At 41.5% G+C, this 22,219-nt stretch overlaps 3 protein-coding genes across 3 annotated transcripts; 2 read left to right on the plus strand and 1 right to left on the minus strand.

Moving 5' to 3' along the window:
* Nucleotides 1-2,454: 2,454 nt before the first annotated feature.
* LOC128742147 (peroxidase) lies at nt 2,455-5,117 on the plus strand. Its single transcript, XM_053838382.1, has one exon. It carries the CDS (start codon nt 2,676-2,678, stop codon nt 4,731-4,733), a length of 2,058 nt encoding a protein of 685 aa, XP_053694357.1. The 5' UTR covers nt 2,455-2,675; the 3' UTR covers nt 4,734-5,117.
* Nucleotides 5,118-8,569: 3,452 nt separating this feature from the next.
* Nucleotides 8,570-18,092, minus strand: LOC128744666 (uncharacterized). The gene is made up of 10 exons (XM_053841833.1): nt 17,484-18,092; nt 17,006-17,169; nt 16,759-16,948; nt 16,588-16,691; nt 13,911-14,074; nt 13,673-13,815; nt 12,746-13,607; nt 12,423-12,688; nt 9,597-12,355; nt 8,570-9,533 (listed from the first exon to the last, which is right to left on the minus strand). The coding sequence occupies exons 1-10, from the start codon at nt 17,539-17,541 to the stop codon at nt 9,294-9,296; spliced, it is 4,950 nt and encodes a 1,649-aa protein (XP_053697808.1). The 5' UTR covers nt 17,542-18,092; the 3' UTR covers nt 8,570-9,293.
* Nucleotides 18,093-18,847: 755 nt separating this feature from the next.
* On the plus strand, nt 18,848-21,236 carry LOC128742261 (protein-associating with the carboxyl-terminal domain of ezrin). Its single transcript, XM_053838562.1, has 2 exons — nt 18,848-20,110; nt 20,165-21,236. Exons 1-2 carry the CDS (start codon nt 18,977-18,979, stop codon nt 21,086-21,088), a joined length of 2,058 nt encoding a protein of 685 aa, XP_053694537.1. The 5' UTR covers nt 18,848-18,976; the 3' UTR covers nt 21,089-21,236.
* Nucleotides 21,237-22,219: the final 983 nt, after the last annotated feature.

Consider the following 22,219-nt stretch of genomic DNA (forward strand, 5'->3'; position numbering starts at 1 on the left):
AACGTCGACACTGCTAGAAGAGGACCTACGAGCACTCGGAGTTTTTGAATGGCGGGTGCTAAGAACCATCTTTGGCGGAGTGCAAGAGAACGGTGGAGGCGAAGAATGAACCACGAGCTCGCGAATCTCTACGGCGAACCAAGCATTCAGAAAATGGTTAAAGCTGGACGGATACGTTGGGCAGGACATGTTGCTAGAATGCCGGACAACTATCCTGCAAAAATGGTTTTCCCATCGAATCCGGTAGGAACAAGACGAAGAGGGACATAGTTAGTGAGGTAGCAAGACCAGGTGGAGCGAAATCTGGCGAACACTGGGTACCCGCGGAACTGGATACTAGTTGCCATGGACCGAAACAGATGGAGAAATTATACTGTGCTGGCCTTGTCGTAAGCCGTTAGGCCAATTAAGGAAGCATTGATTAAAAACACCAACAACCAAAATTATTAGTATAAACAAAATGTAGATAACACGTGTTGATAACAAGGTTGTTTGGCCCAGTAATTTGTCTGAAACTATTGGTGTAAGATTAGGTGTCGAAAATCACACAAAACTGCACATCTCTGCTCAGCTACTAATTTGAACTTCGAGATTTTCGGGTATGGTCCAGCGGAGGCGTTAGTTAGTTAGAGGTTTGCCCGTTCCATAAGGGCTGTTTAAGAGAATACTTCTCAAAAGAATGAATAAAGTTGATTCTTTAGCCATTCATTTTATATGTCGCCAATTGCTGAGAACAACGGGTTTGTTACTTGCTAAAAAATCCAACTCTATTCTACTATCACTGTCCTACTGTCAAACACAGAAACGGCATTTGATAGTTTTGAAAGTTCGATCGTTACTGGATCAATTTCTGCTAATTGTCCATCAGATTTCTATAGCTGATATGTATAACTGTGCAGGCGTAGCACAACGTTCTATCCTGTATAATACAATCACATCTGATCTTTATAAATTATCTCCAAGCTCACCTAGTAATTGTTCTTTAACCCTCGTGCGCAATAAATGATTCAAATTACTGTGCAAGCCCCATATGCAAGGCAGTGTCTGAACAGTAGCAGCTTTGTCTTAAATGTTGACAAAATTCTAGCTAACTAATTTTATTAATTTTTTATTTTTCCAAGCATTTTTCTCAAATCTGCCAAAGGGCTTATATTTTTTATTTTTTATTTATTTTATCTGCATATCTTTCATTGGTATTGTTAATCTGTATTTTCTAAAAGACGGAAGAAAGCGGCTTTCTTTTGCTAAGATATATTTCGAAAACAAGATGATGTTTGAAGATAGTTACTTTATTAGATAAGGCCTTTATACCCAGGCCTGTGAGAGGGTGCAACCTGTCCCACACGGGCGAGTTAGGGCAAATCAGTCACAATTATTGAAATATAAAAACTGCAACCTGCAAAAACTGAAAACCTTTTGATTAATGTTCTTGTATTTGCATGTTATTCATAGGAATGATCACTATCAGATATTCTTACAACAATAGTTTTCTTTTTTTCAATTATATGTAAACATGTAGTGCAAAATTGTAGACCTCGTGTATGTTCGAAATGTTTAATTTTCTATACACAACTAATTTCCCACATCACCGCATTAACTTACACCGGCATTCAAGGTTTAACAAGTGTTCGCTAACGTAGTCGTTTCGAGCGCGAAGCTTGCTTCCAGCAGGAAAAAAGTGTGTAATTTTTCTACCCTCTTCTGAAACGAATCACAAATTCACGGCAGCATGTGACTCAGTCGACGTCATCATAGTTTTTATAATGCGCAACAATTCGCGAGCGATGTGCACTTCGAAAATTGCTAATAGAGCACTATAATTCATCGACCTATTATAGTCGGCAAACTAGCCAAACGGAATAACCCTGAACGCTGGCTGGGGGAGAAGTCATCAGAAGCGATCTCCTCAAACGATTCTGTCCGTTTTCGGAATACTTAGCTCGACTCGACTCAGAGATGTTTTGGAAATTTCCTTTCCGATCACGTCGATCTAGAAGACAAAGCGGCACAGCGAAAATTCAATTCACGCTGTACTGTGCCCATTGTCGCGATGTAGGGGAGACGATCTACGTTGTAGTTAGGATCAGACTGCTTTGAAAAATCTAAGTCCCTCTTCTAAGTCTCTTTTAAGTCTCTCTGAAATGCGAAAAATGTTTTAATTAATAATATACATTATGAATAACTATTTAGATTTATCTAATTAATCTAATTGATAAGCCAAACAACGACAACGACGATGTCGAATGAGTCACGCAACTGCTAGAGCATCGAAACTCCTAATTTATGCAGATAGTTGTTGCGGCGGCTGGACGCCTGAGTGGAAAAATGATAACTTTTGAAATAAACAAACTCGCTGGCTCGCAGCCAAGCCAGCAGCTTGACACCGGACCGCAGTGACCTGTTTTGATCTTCAAGCGGCGATCAGTTTCCTGCGAGGCGTCCGATCATTCAGTCAGCAGAAGTCCGGTCTGAGTCGCGCGCGCGCATTCGTCACATTTGCCTTCTCGAGCATCGAGGCACATGTTGTTTAGCAACCCGCTTGCCTTCCGGGGGTGATAAGCCGCCAACGAGAGACTTGTTGATTACAAAACGAAACGAAAAGAAAAAATCAATGTGAATCTCACTACTTAAGGAGAAGCAAGAATTTTCTCTGTCCATAAGCAGAAATAACCAGAATGAAGACGATTGCAGTTAAAATGCTGTTTTTAACGTTCTTTGTTGGATATTTTGCGTTGGTAGTTAACAGGAATGCGGCTGTGCAAGGTGATGTTGATGAGCGAGTGTTTTCCAGACTTGAACAACTGGCCACCAACGAGAATCTGCTTGATGCCGTAGCATTCGGGGAAGAAGTTATTGAAAAGTCCAAGCGCCTCGAAGCGACGATTGCAGCATCGAAGATGAAAGTGGCGAAAGGAAGCATTTCCTACGCGCAAATCATCGACGGTTATCCGACCCCGAGTACACGAAAGCAGGACTACGTTGCAAGGACAGTCCTGAAAGCTAGTTCATATTTTTTGAACAGTTTTTGCAAACCACAACGTATTTCTTCGTTTGAGTGTGGTCAGTTTCTAGCGGAGAAGATGATTCCTGCGAGCAAACTGTTAGACAAGTGTAAGAAAATCGTTGATTTGAAAACATTTAACGACGAATATCGACGCCTGTTGCCTGCAAATTATCAGGACGGAATATACAACTTTAGGAAAAGTGTGCTCGGCACGGAGCTGCCCCATCCAAGGAACATTTCAAGCAAATTTCATTTAACACTAGCTCAGGGTCAGAAAGATAATAAACATAGTGTTGCACTGGTTCAATGGACGCAGTTTATTGAACATGACCTGGCCAAGACTACTGTACAGACAACGCACGATGGAACGGACATTGAGTGCTGCAGTAGCGATTATAACACCGTTGTTCCACGATATCTGCATCCGGCATGCAAGCCACTGTATGTGGCCGAAGACGATGCCTATTATAAAAGTCAACATGTGACCTGTTTGAACTACGTTCGTAGTGCACTTTCGCTTGGTGATAGTTGCAACCTGGGACCAGCCAATCAACTCAATCAAGCAACGAATCGGTTGGATTTGTCCCAGCTTTATGGTAACCATGAGTGTGAGACTATGGCTTTGCGAACCAAACGGGGTGGAAAGTTAAAATCGCAGACCTTTAATTCGACGGAATATTTGATCCCAAATACTGACAAGAAACTATGTGTCGTAAATGAATCCCTAAACACTATTTGCTATGCTTCCGGAGACACTAGAGTGAATGTCAATCCGTATGTTACTTTACTTCATACATTGTTTTTAAGATCGCATAATCGTTTAGCAAAACATCTAGCCCTAATAAACCCCCATTGGAATGATGGGCGCCTATTTGAAGTAGCCAGAAAGATAAACATACGGATTTACCACAAAATTGTACATGATTGGGTGGAAACCGTGTTGGGAAGTCAACTGCCAACCGGTACCTTAGCCAATGAAGACGCACGCGTGAGTAACGAGTTTGCGACTGCAGCCATCCGGTTTTACAATACTATGATGCCCGGTGAAATAAACGATTTGGTACAGTCCAACCAACAGATGGCATTGGATCTTGAAGATTTATTTTATAAACCACGTGATCTGCGTAAGAAGGAGTACTTTGGTCATTTAATCAATTCAGTACTTCAGCAGAATGCAATGTCACTGGACACAAGCTACGTTGATGATGTGGCTCAGCTCTTGTTCAAAACGCGAAACATCGGGACAGACGTCCTAGCATTGGATATTCAGCGAGGTCGCGATCACGGTCTGAACAGCTACACAAGCTATTACCAACTGTGCACGGGAAAAACCGTCACCACCTGGACTGATCTAGCTGCCTCCATTAATCCGGCGGATCTAAAAACTCTTCAATCAGCTTACGGATCCTTCCAAGATATTGATCTCATCGTAGGAGCAATCGCCGAGAAACCTGCCCCAGGAGCAATCGTTGGCCCCACACTCGCTTGCATTATCAAGGACCAAATCGGGGATTCTCTGGCAGCAGACAAGAACAATCACCATACGCAGAAAATCGATGCCTTGTTGGCTAATTATTCTGCGGCACGCTTCCTCTGCGATACGGCTCAAATCGCGAAGGTGCAGCCAAACATCTTTCGTCTGCCAACCGTCGGCGGTGATAATTCGCAAATGCGCTGTGCACAATTTCCCGAGCTTGATTTGCGCAGTTTTCGAGAACCTTCATCGTAGAAGTGGCTTATTTTACAGGGATATAACATTTAAGAGCTTTACGGTTGCATCAACATCCATGTATGTACGTTGATTCTCGCTGTGAGACACCGTCCTCTTGACTTAAGAGCATCATTGACATTGAGAAATATAGCCCTCATACCGTACGGTTAAACGGTTAAACGGTTGTTAAACGTAAACTTTTAGGATAAATTTAAAGATGAAGCTTCTATATATACAATAATATACATATGTACAACGAAATTTTATGCCGGTATTTAATTGAAAGTCGACAGGACTCATGCTTAAAAGCCGCCACTAAAACGTGCTTGCAACTTCGTGTAGAGTGTGACATCCATGTTGTTGCGCGTTATTTTCGTTTTCAGATGGAACGGTCTTATTAAACGGGTACTGATTCATTATTAAACAGTTGTTTTGTTTATTTCCATGGTTCTCAGATGACGGCAGACATAAACGCGATAAGCTGTGTGGTTCGTAGAAGCCACTAAAAGCGATATGGTTGTTTTCAACGGTTGTTTGCATTTTTGCTCGATGAGAGTGCCAAATATGGAATAGTAATATTGGTTAGCATTACAAAACATCATTTTAAATTTTTGTATGGTTTGTAGGATGAACAAGTTGGTTTGGTAGGACAGAATGAACATTTTTCTCAACATATGAAATGTTGAAAACTAGGATTTTAATCATTGATTTGACGCAATTTTAAATCTTTTGCCTTTTCATGGATTTGCCCAATTAAAAGCAGAGAGCAGTACTCTGAGACTTAATAAATTTATGAATGTTTTATCAAATGATACTTCTGCAGGCTCATGTCTTCTGGTTTTTTCACCGATAACTGAAAAGCTGGTTGAAAAACTGATCCATGCCCCTGGAAAGAAAATATCAGTGCTAATGGAATTATGATCAACTGTGTTTCAGGCAGAGAAAGTACAAACATGCAAATATTTGCATTTTCTCTGATAGTTTGTCAGGCACTAAAAGCACTGGAAGTGCGTGCAAATGTTCATCGAAAATGCTTTGGGATGCAATTCTTTCGATGCCACATCCGTATTAGGTTAATAGTTGGGCTAGTAGAACTGGGTACTGTCCAAGTGTGTAGCATCATTTTTATATTTTCGTCACCGACATCAAAAGTTAGCACGTGTAATTATACTTTTGGTTTCATCTCTATTGATTTTTGTTAAATGCAACTGGTGTTAAAAGAACCACATTAGATTGATGTTTGAAGAAAAAATCTATTGGAGTTTCTCCAAGTAATGCCTGCAGTTTGCGATTGATACACTTGCGCCACTCTCCGCTTTCCGTTTGTAATCTACAACATTTTTCTTTCAAATACGGCAATAAAGTTACTGTCTCAGTGGTGTATAAAACTCTACGGAACTGTAATATTAGTAACAGTAGAATTAAAAGAGCGCAATAAAACTAGATATTAGACTACCTAATTCAAAAGTGGTGCAGTGATGTAATGGAACCACATTTGGCCGGGAATCGCCAGCTTTGTACGGCGTATGCTCCTTGGTCAAAGCGTCTTGCGGCAGAAAAAGTAGCTCAACACCCTGCTTGAACGCGTCGTTGATTCTCCTTACACGCGTAGATTGCCTCCACCGTTCTAAGAACTAATAATAGCGATGTTAAATGGCATACATTTTACAGACCTCCGCAGCTTATTCGCTGAAAAGTTTGCTACTGCGTTACCTGACTCATAACGAATATATGTTATATACGGGGGAGGGTCTCGTAACTCACAAACTTTGTGGTTTTCCGTTTAATTGATCAGAAATTCGAATAGAGCATACAAATATCAACCGTATAACATAAGAAATTACATGTTTACTCCAAAAATAAAAGCATGAGAGATCTTAGAATTTCGTCATGAAAGTTTAACCAGAGACGAAGTCGACTGCACCGCAAGCAACGTCCTAAGCTCTCAGTTAGCTGGGTATAAACACCAAGATGATCATCACTGCCGCTACGCAACTGAAGTACTCGTTCAATCCCGGTCCCTCTGGCCCGTTCCTCTTTACAGAAAAAGCACATCTCTTGTTTGCTTAGGCCACTACAGTTCGTATTCAAGAAGTCCATCTCTAGTGATATTTTTCTGTCTTGCTGGAAATCTGCTCATGGGCCCTATTCTCACAGTCATCTCACTTCACCTCACTTCTCTCACGTGCCCTATTCTCACAGTCACCCTCACCTCACCTTGCCGTCCCCATTTGATTTGTACAGTCACCCAGGTAAACGGAGTCATCTAGATGACTCTGAGAATCGAAAATAATTTTTGTGCTTTCACCCAAAAAATGTAGGTGAGGTGACTGTGAGAATAAGTCCCCATATATATTTGTGCACAAAAAAAGCAACAAGCGAGACGGGGACAATTACCGAGGAATTAAATCGTTGAGTGCCGTCTCGAAATTGCTCGAGCAAATCGTCTTGGAGCCACATTTTTTACATTGCAAGCAATATTTGAGCGCACTTCAGCATGGATTCCTCCCTGGTCGATCCACTACTATCAATTTACTACACACTTAAAAAAAGCACCGACTTCGGTAAAATTTTGCCGAAATCTCAACAGTCGACCGTTCGGTAAAATTGTTTATGTTACCAAACGTTACTAAAGCTCCGTAAACGTCGATTTGCACCATCGATATTTTTACCGAACTGCTTGGCAGTTGAAATTTCGGTAAATTTTACCGAACTTTTTAAGTGTGTGTGTCTTACTACGCACATCGTCGAGAACATGCCTACAATGACGCAAACCGACGTCATATATACCGACCTATCAGCCGCGTTTGATAAGCTCAGTCACGTAATCGCAATCGCTAAATTCGAAAGGCTTGGGATTTTTTTTGTATGCCAGAAGGGCATTGGGTTAAAAGGCCATTGCGAAAGTCCTAATGATCATCTTTTGTGACTTGGGATAAGCGGAGCTCTCCTGCGCCGATACTATTCTTATCTAACTGATGGTTGCCATCGGTGATTGTAGATCCAGTACATTCCATGCCACCTCAGGTATTCCGCAGGGCAGTCATCTCGGATCGCTCATATTCCTGCTCTATTTCAACGACGAACTTCGTGTTTGGAAGACCACGATTATCATAAACCGATGATCTAAAAACATTCTCCCGTATCCGCCCAACCTGCCTCGCACTCCAACGCCAGCTGGGTGTCTTCGCTAATTGGTGCACCGTAAACAGAATGGTTGTAAATCCCTCAAAGTGCTCTGTAATATCCTTCTCACGATATAAAGCTAACATTCAGACAGCATATATCATATATCATCAATAAATCCTCTAGGGCCCTGGGATTCATTTTTGGGATCGCCAAAAGCTTCGCAGACGGTACTGCCTAAAAGCTTTACATATACTGCTCCCTGGTCAGATCGACTCTGGAGTACTGTTCTGCGGTCTGGAGCCCGAACTAGTACAACAGTTCCGAACGAATCGAATCCGTCCAGCGCTGCTTACTGTGGTTTGCTCTTCGCCGGTTGCCCTGGCGAAATCCTTACCACTTACCGAGCTACGAAAATCGATGTCTGCTGATCCACTTGGATACTCTTTCCACACGGAGGAATACATAGAAAGCCCTGCTAGTCGCCGACACTTTGCGAGGAAAAGTAGACTGTCCTCAAATTCTTGAGCGAATTAACCTTAATGTGCAGCCTAGATCCCCTTAGAATACTGCTATGTTGAGGATGTCACACCACCGTACGAACTACAGCATACGGACCTTGGAACCTTTTACCTTGGAAAGCTCAAGGTAACGGATATCATACAATAGGCTGTCATCAAAAGGTGGAATAAGGCTGGCAGCAGTACAACTGTAACATTTAACTCATATATTCACGTAACTCAATCACTAATAAGGCACTATTTGTCTTAAGAGACTCTACTCTTCCATAAGAATTGTCGGCTCGAAGCACACGTTTAGAATAATGTTGCAAAAAACCAATTCTAAGCAGGTATCTATTTTAAAAGTAAGCCTTTACAAGGAATGTTTTTTTTTTCAAGCGGGTAGATACTAAAATCAAATTGCTTACTGTTTTTTTTCATCTTCTATCGATAAGTAGATTAAATGCTTTCTTGATTTATTCAGTGTTGTGCGATCATGTTTAGGATTCGCAACATATATCAATCAATAACATTAGAATTAAAAATATTCGCTTAACTACTAGGATCACAAAATATATTGTTCGCGCAAAACAGCCAGAATGTTTTTTTTTGTTTATGCAAAAATGGCTGAACGCGCATCGGGGTAATAAATAAAAAAAAATCTATAATTTGATTCACTTCTTCCCTTAAATAAACAAAACTTTAAAAATATTTTTTCGCAGCACCTTTTGTTTGTTCAGAATTGTATAACACGTTAAATACGAATAGAACCTACGATAAGAATATAATATCTTTCTATCTCGTTGCTAATGATCATTCAATATTTTCGATTCAGTTTGCCCAGCTTGGCCAAGTTGAAAACAGACATAATAGTATAGATGATAGCTTACCCACTTTCGTGCTCCCGCACGGTAGCCAACCGCTTTCGCTTAGAGTGCCGATCGGTGGTTCGTCACTTCTGGTGGTGGTTTTGGCGACGCTTAAGTAGTGTCATACTGGGATCGCTCAGTGAGTAAGTTTCCGGTTCGAAGACCGGCGGATATTCCATGTTAGGATAGTCTGGCGAGTTTCGATTCGAGAGGTTACTGGTGAGTATCGACGTTGTAGTGGTCGTCGCTTGCAGATTACCGATGGTAATGGTGCTCGTTAGGGTCGAGTTGGACTGCAGGCTGGCGTCCGATGGAAATGTGTTCTGCAATGAACGCATTATGATTTATCACACTATGTTATAGAAACCGAGCAAAGAGCTGCTTACCTTCGTATAGCTGATCGGGGAAAACACTTCGTGGTCTATAACGGTCGGTTGAAAATCCTGGTGTTGTTGATTCTTGCCAAAAATTGCTCGATGTAGTCCCGGAGAACCGAGAAGCTTTTTCTCCTTTGCCGTTTTGCCGGACGAACCACTGAACGATAGTTTGGTGAAATATGACGCACTCCGTTCCGGTGCTGAATTTTTTCTTACACTGTGTATTTTGGAAGCATTCTCTTTGAAATCGGATGAATTGTTGCAGGTGTTGGATTTTTTCACTCCAGTCGGAATGAAAACGGAGGAGCTAGGTCCGTTGGATGCAAAATTACTTGTTGTTGTGGTGCTTGTTGTGAATATCGTAGTTTGATCGAGCAAAGGTGTGCTCGGGTTACTTTTTCCCAGGTTTACAAACGGTGCTGTTGATTGTTTTAGGCTTACACCCAGAGCCGGCGTTGTTTTGTCCAACTGTTTTGTTTTCAAAGATTCCTTGTCGTTGTTACTGCTGTGCTTGAATTGGAACAGTTTTTCGCTGCTCGCTTTTATATTATCCAACTTTGCAATGACCGCCTTATTCTTAGACTTTTTGAAGCTATCACGCAGTGATCGGTCCGAAGAAGAAGATTCCTCATTCCTTTTATCCGAACTAATCCAGTTTCGAGTTTTCTTCTTAATAGATCCACCGCCTTCTTGTCGCTTGACATCATTAGCACTGCTGGTGCCACTGCCACTAGCTATAACCGAGGATGAGGAAGAGTTCCTCAAGTTAAAGGTGTCGTCACCAGATATCAGCTCGTACCCGAAGTCTCTCAATTTTTGACCCTCCTTGCTTCGAGTGTACAGTATGTCCTCGTCATCTAGCTTGAAGCTTTGTGCGTAGTCCGGCGTAATGGGAAGACGTCTTTGTTGAATTTTAGTTACAGATTCCGGTACATTGTTAACATTGTTGTCGTGTCGGTTTTCATTTGCTTTAGACAGGGTTTTCTTTAAACTTCTGTCGTCTAGTTTTTCCACTCCCAGACAGACACGTTTGTTGTACATGTCTTGCGCTTCCTCAGCCTGTTTTTGAAGCATTAGATCTTTCAGCGTAATCATTGAGTGCAGATTTCCATGGGACGGATTCGGGTCCCAATTCGATGATGTTTGAAGCAAAGCCTTAGAGGTTTGGAAATCGAATTCAACCAGATTGGGATTGGAGGCATGGATAAAATTATGTGGCGATATTCTTTTCGTTTTTTTGTTGTTAGTAAGCAAGTCGCTAGATTCGATGTGTACCGGCGTTGATGGCTCGGCTGATTCCGGTTCCACGATTAGGGGCTGCGGAGCGTCTTCGAGCTCTGTGGATGCGGTCTGTAAACTGACCACCGACGGTGGATGGTGTTGCATAGAGCTGGATGCTAACGATAGATTGCTTGCGGTTGTGCTTTCGTTTGTTATAGCGATTGTTGCTGTGGATGCATGCGAAATAACCTCCGTTGAAACCGAATTGTTACCGATCTGCATGCCACTGTTTCCTGGAACTTTCCTGTAACTTCGGAATTGAGGCGTTGGAACTGGTATTTCATCTGAGCTGGTCTTTTCCACATTTTTATGCGAACTGAAAAAGCCGAAAAACTTGCTCTCATTGCTATGCGTTCCATTTGCATGGTTTCCATCTGAACTGAAAGGATTGCTTTTGGTAAACTTCTTTAAGGACCCAAAGTTTAAATGATATTTATCCTGCTTGGAGGAAGTCGGTGTTCCGGTATTGCTGCTTTCGGAAGATCCCGCGTAGTGCTCAGCATTTCTTCCTACTGAAGAGGACAATTGGGGCGACGGAGTGCACAGTAAATTCAGCTTAGTTTGACTATCCATCAAACTGAACTCATCCTCCGAACTATCCGTTTCGGAAAACAACTCCTTCACACTGTGGTCTGCTGATCCACTGCCAGGAGCCGCACTGTTACCCTTCAAGGTTGCCTGCTTGATGTATTCCATCCACTGTGCAAGAGCTTCTTGTGTTTCGGCCGCAAAATAAAATGTTTTATTCGGATGGTACACCTTAAAGGCAAAGGGTTTCGAGTGTACCTCCTTAGCCAGCGAAATAGTGAATCCCGACAGGAAGATCATGCTATTTGCTTTCTGTGAATCTTTCAACTTAAATCCATACAAAGTAGTTTCGATCAGCACAAAGTAGTATTTAGCCCAATAAGCCAAACCGTTGCGATCCTTGGTGCGTCGGTACAAATGACCTTGAATATCACTAATGCAGAGAGTTTTCAAGGAAACGTTTCTTCGTTTGGAGAGTAGAGAATTTTTCTTCTTTAATGTTAAGCTTTTCGTTTTATTCGGTGTGAAAAGCTCCAGCGGCGTTTCAATGGGGCCTTCCAAGAAATGCTTCGCAACCGGTATTCGCCTCGGTGGAGACATAATCCTTTCAGCTGGTTTCGGCGGAGGGGAAAGAATCAGCGTGCCCTGCTCTCCTCCGCTCGCTGTGGAAGTATCACGATTTTTCAGATCTACCAAGTTGGCAAGTTTCGACTTGTTATTATCTTCGCCGTGTTCGGAACTAGCTAGGGATGCTTGTTGAGGACTAACGAATCCAAGATCCGGTGTGGTTGTGAAAGTTGACGAAGCAGCTGGTGACGCAGCGACAACAGGCGATGGTGGTGGGGGCTTTTCTGGCACCAAATTGATGCTGGATTCTAAAGTTTTTCTTGGCCGTGGGGGTGGAACTGGTGGCGCTTTCGATAAGTGCTCTTTGCGTGGTTCGATGGCAGGCGGAATATCTACAAGTTTTACAATAAAAAGATGAGATTTTTATTTGGAAATTCGATGAATAAAAATACAGCTTACCATCATCATAGGCAGGCGTACTGTGGCTTTTGTCCAATCGTCCTCGCTTGACCATGTCCCGATTGATCAGCACGGTATTGATGGCCTCCGCAATATTCGGTTCTCGTGAAATCTGTCGTTGCATTGGAATGGGTTTGGTTACTGGACGCGGAGCGATACTAGGAGCGGGGGTAATTGTCGAGATAGTGCTGTTCAAATTATCATTATCGTTACAGACGTTTTCCTTAGCATTTTGATTATTGGCTGATTTAATGGCTTCCAAATTACTGCAATATAATTGTAGTGTAATAAACAATAAAACAAAAATAACTGGTTTCTCTTACCTAGCAGCACCCAAACTTCCACCAGCGTTGGCACTATTTTTGTTGGCAATTGATTCGAATCGCTTGACGCGCTCGTTCACCGACTGAGTCGTCACTTCCTCATCGACGTACGGTATCGGTTCGAACGTTTCCAACACCGTGTTGTCCACATTGCAAGTATATTTAGTATCGATGTGACACTCTTCGAACTTCATGTTGGATTCGAACCGTACAACCTTAGAAACTCCAGGTTTATAGGCGTTTCCCTCCGGAGCGGGGCCTTTTTTCGACAGATCATTTGGTGATTCACACTTTTCCGGTGGAATGATATCCGGTAGTGATCCTTTGAGCCCACCGAAACTATTGAATTTGCTTTGACCATTGAGGGCAGCGCCACTCGTGGTGGCATTGACCATTCCCAAGCACGTTGTCGGCCTCGGAGCCATTTCCAAACCGAATCCAAACGAGACCGACTTATCCCGCAAGCTTTGTGGATCATTCGATTGCAACTTAGTTTGTCGTTCGTGCCAGAATGAAACGCTGATTAGGTCCTTGAAACTAGAGAGCGTATGCCGTCTCTGAAGAACGGCTCTAGGCTTGGGCATGTACAAACGAATATCTTTGTCGGATTTTTTCACATCCGTTGGTGTTAGAATATCACTGTTTTCTGATTCTGAGTCCGACGACACGTGCTTTTCTGGAACACGAGCCAACGGTAGGCTGAAATCTTGCAGAGCAAAAAGCTCTGCTCGTGGGCTGGGCAAATTCTCGCCCCAGCGATATGGCAGCGACCGTTTCTTGCTGGGCAATCGGTACGGTTTGATGTAGATTTGACCGTAGATTTTTGTGTGCTTCGGACGCTTCTTCAGTGTGAGTAGTACATCTGTAAGTGGAATTAGTTCGTTTAAGATAACGTATTTTAACAATTCAAATACACATTTAACTCACCAGGTGGCGACTCCTGCAGTTGAACGAGCACCTTTTTGTATTCCCAACCGACCACGGTCTGGTAGTTGATTTGCACTATTTCATCTCCTTCTTCCACTTTACCCGAATTGTGCGCTGGTGAGTTAAATTTTATCTCGGCAATTCTTTAGCAAACGAAAAAAAAGTTGTTTGATTTTAAGTTCAATTGAGCAGTGCTGAAAAATGGTTAGTATAGACGTAAATAAATCTGAATAGTTACCTATGAATGCCATTTAGGCTTGGCATAATTAAAAAACCTAGATCGGATTCGCGTTTTTTCAATGTGACCAAATCTAGTGAAGCCGGTTGTAGGACCATTGGGTCAGAAATATCTTGGATTATGTAGTCCGCTATTTTGGCTAGCTTGTCGGCGACACCATGGATCTAGAAATAATTATTCAAATAAAAAATTTCTGGTTGATTCATGCCACGAAGTTCTACAGCAATTCTACAGAAAAAAGTTTTACGGAAAAAAAATTCTTTGATGTTGCTCAAACTCGCTGTTTTTCCTATCCCTGATAATTAGACGTGTATCTTTTCTTTGGCCCCTAGGACAACTCTTTCTGAGTTAGGGTATTCCCAAAATTCCACAGAACGCAATTTTTAGCGATCTTTCTAACTTTGAAAAAATCATCTTTTAAACTGTTGCACCAATTATACGCATTGATACGGCATACAAAAAGAAGAATATTGAGGACAGGGAACATTCGATTTCAGATGACGAAGTTTTTAACATAATACAGGAATTCTTCAATCGGCCCAATTCTTCCTCTACTTTGTCCCAAAAGATTGTCTCATATCCTCCTCAAAATCTTCAATGTTCATCCCCAAGGCCTTGTAGGTTTCAACGGCAGCCAACGGTTTCCGGAGCCATAGATAGCAAAAAGCTAGCCTAAGTGCTACATTCCGTTATCGAAGCTCGACCTTCTGTTTTTCATACGACAGACTTCGCAGCCCGCTTAAAGTACGGGACAAGGAGACCGTCCGATCCGGCAGCTTTCCGTGGTTAATATTTCGTAAAGCATCGTTAGCGAAGAAAGATGAATATTATACGATGGTAAACATCGGAAGTTTTAAGGCTTGCTGGACTTTAAACACATTTAAAAAATTATCAAACAGATTTGCAGCATCGTCGATGGTCTGCGAAATCCTACCTTGAAACGTTATGTCTGCAGGTACTGCTGAGGAACACAAAATCTTTCTTGTCACAAACTTCCACAAAGTACAAGGATCTGTTTTTCAGTTGTCTGGTGACTTTCTGTAGTAGTTGGTTTTGAATTCCTCCTTCAACATTCTAACTCATCGTTTATGATCGTTTATCATTTATGATCGAAGAAGGTTCTTCTGGCTCGAAGTTCAGGAGGAACTCCAACGATTTTTATAATGCGTAGAGAGAGACCGGATAAACCTGAGAGTTGACACCATCGTAATTACATCGCTTGGAGTCAAACTAGAGATTACACTGTAGATTCGAGGGTTCCATCAAAACAAACGGTCGGTGTTGTTGATAAAAGCCAAGTCAAGAATGCGACCCGTTACGTTTGCAAAGGACAGCATGAGACCTGAGACCAGCAGTTTGATTAAAATGGTAAAATACACATATCCAAACGAGCATGGCATCATTATGTCCTTTGCGACTCTTGATAATTTCCCAATATTACTGAAATGTCATTGTAGTTTTTTCGTTGTCATTTCTGCGGTAAGGTGCATTCACTTATCTATCTTTATTCCACTATCGATATCCAGAATTTTCTATTGTGGAACCAAAACACCTCCATAATCAGTGTTCAACAAAATATTTTGAACTTCAACTACAAGTTGTTGGTCTTCAGATGATTTACCTCTGGACTGTGTTTTTCCTTTGACGGCCGGAGATATGCCTTCACCAAATATCCCGGTGAACATAGTCCTTTTGCTGACATTTCCTATTGTAGTCATGATCTTTTTTGCTACAGGCGAAGAACTTTGAGTCTGCTTTGTGTTGGTTCTTCGTTTCTACCTGTTGATCTTAAGAACTCCACGTTACTCATTGGCAATTTATTTTATTTTCGTGAGCCGATGACCCACAATTGAAAGCGCCGACCTGTGCGGTGGGCCAGCCCCACGCAAAATAAAGCCTCTGTCCAAAGGTTCTAATATGCTACAGTGCATTGAAGGTGTTCATGAATCGGGAAGATGGTTCGTGCTGCGCATAATTTCTAGACCGAAAAGATGGCTCAAAGGCCTTACGGCGTTAAAGCGTGATCGCAATATCGTTAAATATCAACCGAATGGTCAAAGGTCGACTGTTTGTTCGTTCTGAGAGAATGTAATGAAAAATACTTCAATATCCACCAAAGAACAGAGATCGTTATAATGCGCACGCCAAATAATGCTAGCGAAATCGTGCTTGTTTCTGACAAGGCCTTTGTAGCTCCTTAGTACTCAATGAGGGTCATCGAGATCACGGCCATCATCTCGTAAATCAGTAGGTATAGTTGCATGGGAGACAGCATCAGGCAATTTGTTAATCATATGCACGAATAGTAATTGTCCTAAATGACTGCCTTGTGGCAATCCTCCTGACTCCAAAGTGCCGAAGTAAACGAACAAGATTTGTAGCCGCATTTTTACAAATTGGACTCAATTCTTGAGAATTCACGTATTTGTATAGCGAGCCACGAATACAAAAATATTTATCCGCCTCTAAGATGCTATTAACGTCCACGGCATTAAATGCAATCCACTTGAAACCCTTGGGAAATGTAATCAGTGACTGTCCAAGTCATTTATTCGTTTTACCAGGTTTGCGAATTACGAGCTATTTTTCTTTCATCTGGATTCATCACTTGTAAATAGCAATAAGGCGTAGCCGGATTGCCAATTACTACCTATTATAACCAAACTACCTAACTTACCATTTCAACAGGTTTGACAGAGAACCTATCTCGCATTGCCATGGTGGCCATTTCCAGACCGAGTTTCATGATTTGTTTCCGCAGCTCGTCGAACCGTAATTGCCCTATTTGAATAATAAATAATATACTAAATTAAGCAATGTGATGATTTTAAAAAAGCGCACAACCGACCTCTGAAGGGTGCCCGATCTAGCCATTCAATCAATGGTTTTAGTGCCGCAACAGTGCGTGTAATATCTTTCAGTATTTGCGTTTCGAGTTTTGTTTGATCCGAGTATTCCAGTTGTTTGCAGAGAGATCGTGCAGTTGAGGCCACATGCAATGCCAAAAATTGCAGATTTTCCTTGTCCAAATTGTAATTCTATACAAAATAACATTTATTTCATTGACGAGGATTTTAGTAAAAAGTGCAACTTACAAAATTTTTCAGATATTCGACCGCTTCCAGTACTATTTCCTGATGCCCGATGGAAAGCATGCCAAGCTGTTCTAATTCATACGGTCGTATGTTGAGCAACTGTTTTCCTCCTACCTCATTGTTGGTAAAGGATTGTACATAGTGGTACATTGAATTGTCCAAGCCTGTGACAATAAAAGAGAAACGTGCAAGCAAATGTTAAGATGAATGGAGACAGAATCAAGTGAGGAAGTTTGTTCTGATTATGCAGCTTCGAGCTGACCTACATTTTCGAGTCATGCCCGATAACAACGTAAGTTTCAACTCTGATATAACCATGAGAAAAGACGTTCATTCTATCGTACTAGGTCAGCAAGATTTGCTAGTACAAGTTTGTCTTATTTAAAAATGTTTGAGTAGAAATTACAAACTTCTTGCGTCGTTATCAGGTAAGTTAGAATTGTCTCTTACATCATAAAAATAAATTGAAAATATTCACCTTTCAACCAATCCGTAACCTGATCGCTGCTCCACTCGGCCACATTGATGTAGGCCATTTTTCACCGACTAACTCCACTTCTATGACCGATACAAAAAAAAACAGCACTCTTTTTGCCTTCCACTTAGCGTTACTGCTTTTGCTGGTGGAGTTATTTTCTGTACATTCGATTATAGGTATTTATCTGGTGACGACAAGCATCGAGAAATTCCTCCGTTCACTCATCCGTGAAGCAACAGCAGCAAGGCAGTAAGCTCCTCTTACTGATGATGGTGACTAATATCAATTGGCTATGGTTTCACCCGATAGATTTTCGTGTAGAATTACGCGAAGAGAACAGTATTTCCTATCCGCGTTTCGCATGCACTGTCTTCATCACCATTCTAGCTAACGGATTCACATATTTTTAGAGGTATTACTTCAATAGATATTTAATTTTTTTCAACTTTTCACGAGATAAAAATTCTTTATGGCTGTCTTTTTGAAGCTCTCAACATCGACGATGTGTTGGTGTGACAGCGAAAATCCCCTCTATGCTTGACGTTCAGTTTCCTTTCGCTTCGTATTGATGCTTTTTGCTTTTTGCTCTGCCGTTTATGAGATTGGGAAGGTTGGGAAGATGTATGGTGTGGTCTCTGTTTTGCCGAATTTATGAATGAACCCGCGTATAAACATGATACATAACAACATATAACGAGGACGAGAAAAGATGCCAGAAATGTTGAAATATTTAGTAATTTAGTAATCTGAGTAATCTTCAATAACTGTTCAACTGTTGATTACCAGCTGATAACTTTAAAGAAAGTATAGGCAAAAAATTATGAAAATTTGCATACATAGCAAAAACGTAAATAAGAAATTGGAAATTTACTTTTAAAATTAAATGAACTAATGTAAAGATGTAAATGCTAAACAAATCTGAATATTTGGTATCCCTGTCGTGAGCAAAAACAAAAGATGGATTCTGTAGTGATCACTCTTGATGACATTCTCAATGTTCAAAGGATATTTTCTGAAAGGTGAGCAATCCTTATGTTTGACAGCACCAATCATATCGAGAGCAGCGATACCAGAATTATTGGTAATTTGTCTGGAAGGTAAGGTCATAAATAAATAACGTGCAAATATTTATCCAAGATTTGCACAGAAATTCTTTATAATTTTTGCAGCTTGTTTAATGAGCAAACATATGGTATATTTCTGATGTACCAACAATTTCAATTAATTGAATTGCTCCAATATTGCCAATATTGCACACATTGGACGACAATGCGTAGCGCAGATAATGCGAATCGGGAACACTGGTTGACTTGTTCCGCTGTCAGTGCTGTGCAGTGTTTGCGTGGTGGTGTTATTAGGAGTGGTGCAGTTGCATGCAGTAAATACAATGTTTATTCGTGTTCCTTGTGCTATCTAGATCTTAGCATCGCCTAAAGTTGTACAATTTCAATAGTAATTTACATAGTGATGATCCCGACACGTCGAAGCTAAACATGGGAAACGATCATTCGCAGCTTAAAGGACTGGAAATCAGCAGAAAGGCTATCCAAGTGACCGACTACTGGTCCCTGTACAATGGAGAAATTCCGACCGATTCCACCGTGTCATCTATTTCGATTTTCCAAGGAGAGACACTTGTCACGGGACAATTTTGGACCAATCAAAACCCATTGGAACGTGCAATTAAAAACCTAAAAGTTTATCGACATCCGAACATTTTAAAGTTTATTGCTGCATGGAACAAAGGATCGTTGAAAATGTTGGCCACGGAACGGTGCCGGCCTTTAGCCACTTGTTTAAATATTATAAGTGACGTACAGATTTGCCTGGGATTGCGAAACGTACTTTGTGCACTAATTTTCCTGATGGAGCAAGCGAACGTACGACATCTAAGTATTAGCATATCATCGATTTATGTCACCGAAGATGGAGCATGGAGATTGGCAGGTTTCGAGCATCTTTGGACAAACGGAGATTTTAATTTGAACTTGTTAGAAAAATCACAACCATATCGCTATCCGAAGGCGATTGATGCGGATGAGCTGAAGAACAAGGGTCTAGGTGTGGAGCAGTTTGCTTTTGCCGTAATGTGTGAAGAGATCTTGCACAATAAAACGGACAGTAACATTCCTGCTGTGGAAGATTTCAAAGCATATTGTGCAACCCACCTGAAGCATGCTAATGTGTCCATGCGGCCGAAGCTTTCTGCCATCCTGCTTCACCCGCTGTTTAATCATGATTTCATTTTAATACATTCGTTTCTAACCGAATTGCCACTGAAGAGCCCCCAGGCCAAGCAGGAGTTTTTCACTGGACTTGCCGATAGATTACGATTGTTTGATCCGGAAACCGTAGCGGAACAGATGGGCTCGTTGCTATTGTCGCGTATCGTTTTGCTCGATACGACGGCTCAACTTTGCGTTACGCCATTCATATTGCGCCCTAAAACGGACGACCTGTCGGCTGCTTTATTTGCGGCGAAGATTTTCTCTACCTATATCATTCCTAAAATTAAACAGGTGTTTTGCGTCCCGGATGCCCAAATTCGACTAACGCTGTTAGAGTATTTTCCGGCCTATGTAGACTTTTTCAGCAAAGAAGATTTGAAAGAGCACATATTGCCACAGGTAAAATATATCGTTAAATGTTCGTAAAATTAATCTTGAAATAATGTTTTACAGCTTCTTTTGGGTATTAAAGATACCAACGATGTTCTAGTCGCAAAAACTCTCCTTTGTTTGGCAGATTTGGTACCAGTATTAGGTTCTGCGGTTGTGATTGGTGGCAATAGAAGTAAAATTTTTGCCGATGGTCGACCACAAGGTGTTCCTGATCAGACAATGCCATGGAGTGCTGTAAGGTCTATTACGCCAGTCATCGGTTCTGGTGAATTCCTTTCCGGTAGCCCTATTCCGGGTGGTGGCGACAGAGCAACGGCAACAGAAAACAATGTGTCGTTTTCATCCATTGTAGACTCGGCAGGTTTCAATTTTATGCCAGAACGATTATCACCTGAAGGTGAGGATATCGATCACACTAATAGCGATGTTGAGTTGGAAGTGGATGAATGGAGCGATTGGGAGAATGACATGAATGAGCACACTGTTAATCATTTGATAAATAATGATGAGCATGAGATAATAGCTCCTATGGGCAATGACAATGACCCCTCCACTAATAGTGAAATCGCAACCGTCGCAAATGACTCTGTTACCATACAAAGTTCGGTTTTGAGACCTGACAACGAAGAATTGGAGAAGATAAGGCGCAAAGTTTCTACACAGGACGAAAACATAGATAACCTAGATATTAAAACGCAACCGTTCAAGAAACCTTTGGAATCGTCCACTGCGGGTGATATGGACTTTTTCAAAGATATGGAGCCAGTTATCCAGAAAGCCAATGTTCTACTTATCGATACGGAAAAACCTACAGACAATATCCCTTTGATATCTGCGTCAAAGGAAATCACTGCCAAAACGAAACCAGCAACTCAGGAGCTGGACTCTCCTAAGACGATGGTTGATGGTAGCAGATTCGATGTAAAAGTTGAAACCCTCGAGGCCAGTGAAGACGGATGGGACAACGAGGAAAGCGAGTGGTAGGTAGTACGCATTGTTTATTATTTCTTTTAGATTTTTATTCATTTATATGCAAGCTTAGTGGTTGTTTAGTCGATATGAATAATACTTGTTTAAGGAGCGGATTAATCCATCTACAGCATTGTGCACATCATTCAATAAAATTGTAATCGGTGGCTATGTATACTGTATTCTGCTATATTCAAGCATATCCGTACACCAATACGTAATCAATGGCGAAAGAGTTAACATGTGCAAATCTATTACATCTGTCCACTCCTATCGCTCGGGCCGCGTAACCTTGATTGTTGTGGGCCCGTATCAAGAAAGCGTTTATCAAGACTAGTGACGAAATACTCAGTGAGCGGAAGGTGTAGATTTTAGATGAAACTTGATGAGGGCTGTAAACGGGAAACTAGCAGTCATTAACTTTTTGTCGGAGAGCCCAATTTCGGAAGCCCAAAGCCCCAAAGAGTAGGTTAGAGAATGCATCTATGGTTGCACCTTGTTTCAGTCAATCCAACGTCACGAATGAGGTCTCGTTCGCTATTCTGACGCATAATTTTGATCCATCTGAATGAACGTTCATTTAGTTAATAATGAGGTACTAGCATTGTAGCTCCGTAACCACAAAAGATACAGTAAAACTTTGTTCAGCGAAATTGCAGATAATAACTCGTTCTACAAATGTCCCATACATGACTTTGTCAACTTTTGCTCGACTGAGACAGTACTGTCAAATGAATCAAAATCGAGTCAAAGTGATCGGACCATCCCTGCCCACACTACGAAATCAACTCCATGTTCTACCTATCAACCGCCACTGTAGTAGATGTGGTACTTCAAGTAAGGGTCTGCAGGCAGGGTCTAGTCACAAAGCTTCCTTTCTCTGGAATTTACGAACTTTCGCGAACAACGAACTTTCTAAATTCTAAAATGAATGGATCTTAGATACAGTTTGCGGGATACTGAATTTCATATTTAGCTGCTCGCTTCAAGACAGACTTTGTTTGAGCCGCCCCTTACCCGAGGAACAGTCGCTAAAGCTATGACCATAGATCATAATCGTTTCACTTCGATCTGCGAAGTGAAGTGAAGTGCCTAGGTAAAAGTTTTTGAGAGCCAGAACTATATTGTATGGAGTTTCCAGATAAC

Source organism: Sabethes cyaneus, chromosome 3 (genome assembly GCF_943734655.1).
Source record: "Sabethes cyaneus chromosome 3, idSabCyanKW18_F2, whole genome shotgun sequence".
Lineage (NCBI taxonomy): Eukaryota > Metazoa > Arthropoda > Insecta > Diptera > Culicidae > Sabethes > Sabethes cyaneus.

Coding starts and splice junctions, on each gene's coding strand:
- LOC128742261 (XM_053838562.1), top strand. CDS start 18,977: ATGGGAAACGATCATTCGCAGCTTAAAGGACTGGAAATCAGCAGAAAG. Junction 20,111..20,164: donor AAGAGCACATATTGCCACAG/GTAAAATATATC, acceptor AATGTTTTACAG/CTTCTTTTGGGTATTAAAGA.
- LOC128744666 (XM_053841833.1), bottom strand. CDS start 17,541: ATGGCCTACATCAATGTGGCCGAGTGGAGCAGCGATCAGGTTACGGAT. Junction 16,949..17,005: donor TCGAATATCTGAAAAATTTT/GTAAGTTGCACT, acceptor TATTTTGTATAG/AATTACAATTTGGACAAGGA. Junction 12,356..12,422: donor TACGCCTGCCTATGATGATG/GTAAGCTGTATT, acceptor TAAAACTTGTAG/ATATTCCGCCTGCCATCGAA.
- LOC128742147 (XM_053838382.1), top strand. CDS start 2,676: ATGAAGACGATTGCAGTTAAAATGCTGTTTTTAACGTTCTTTGTTGGA.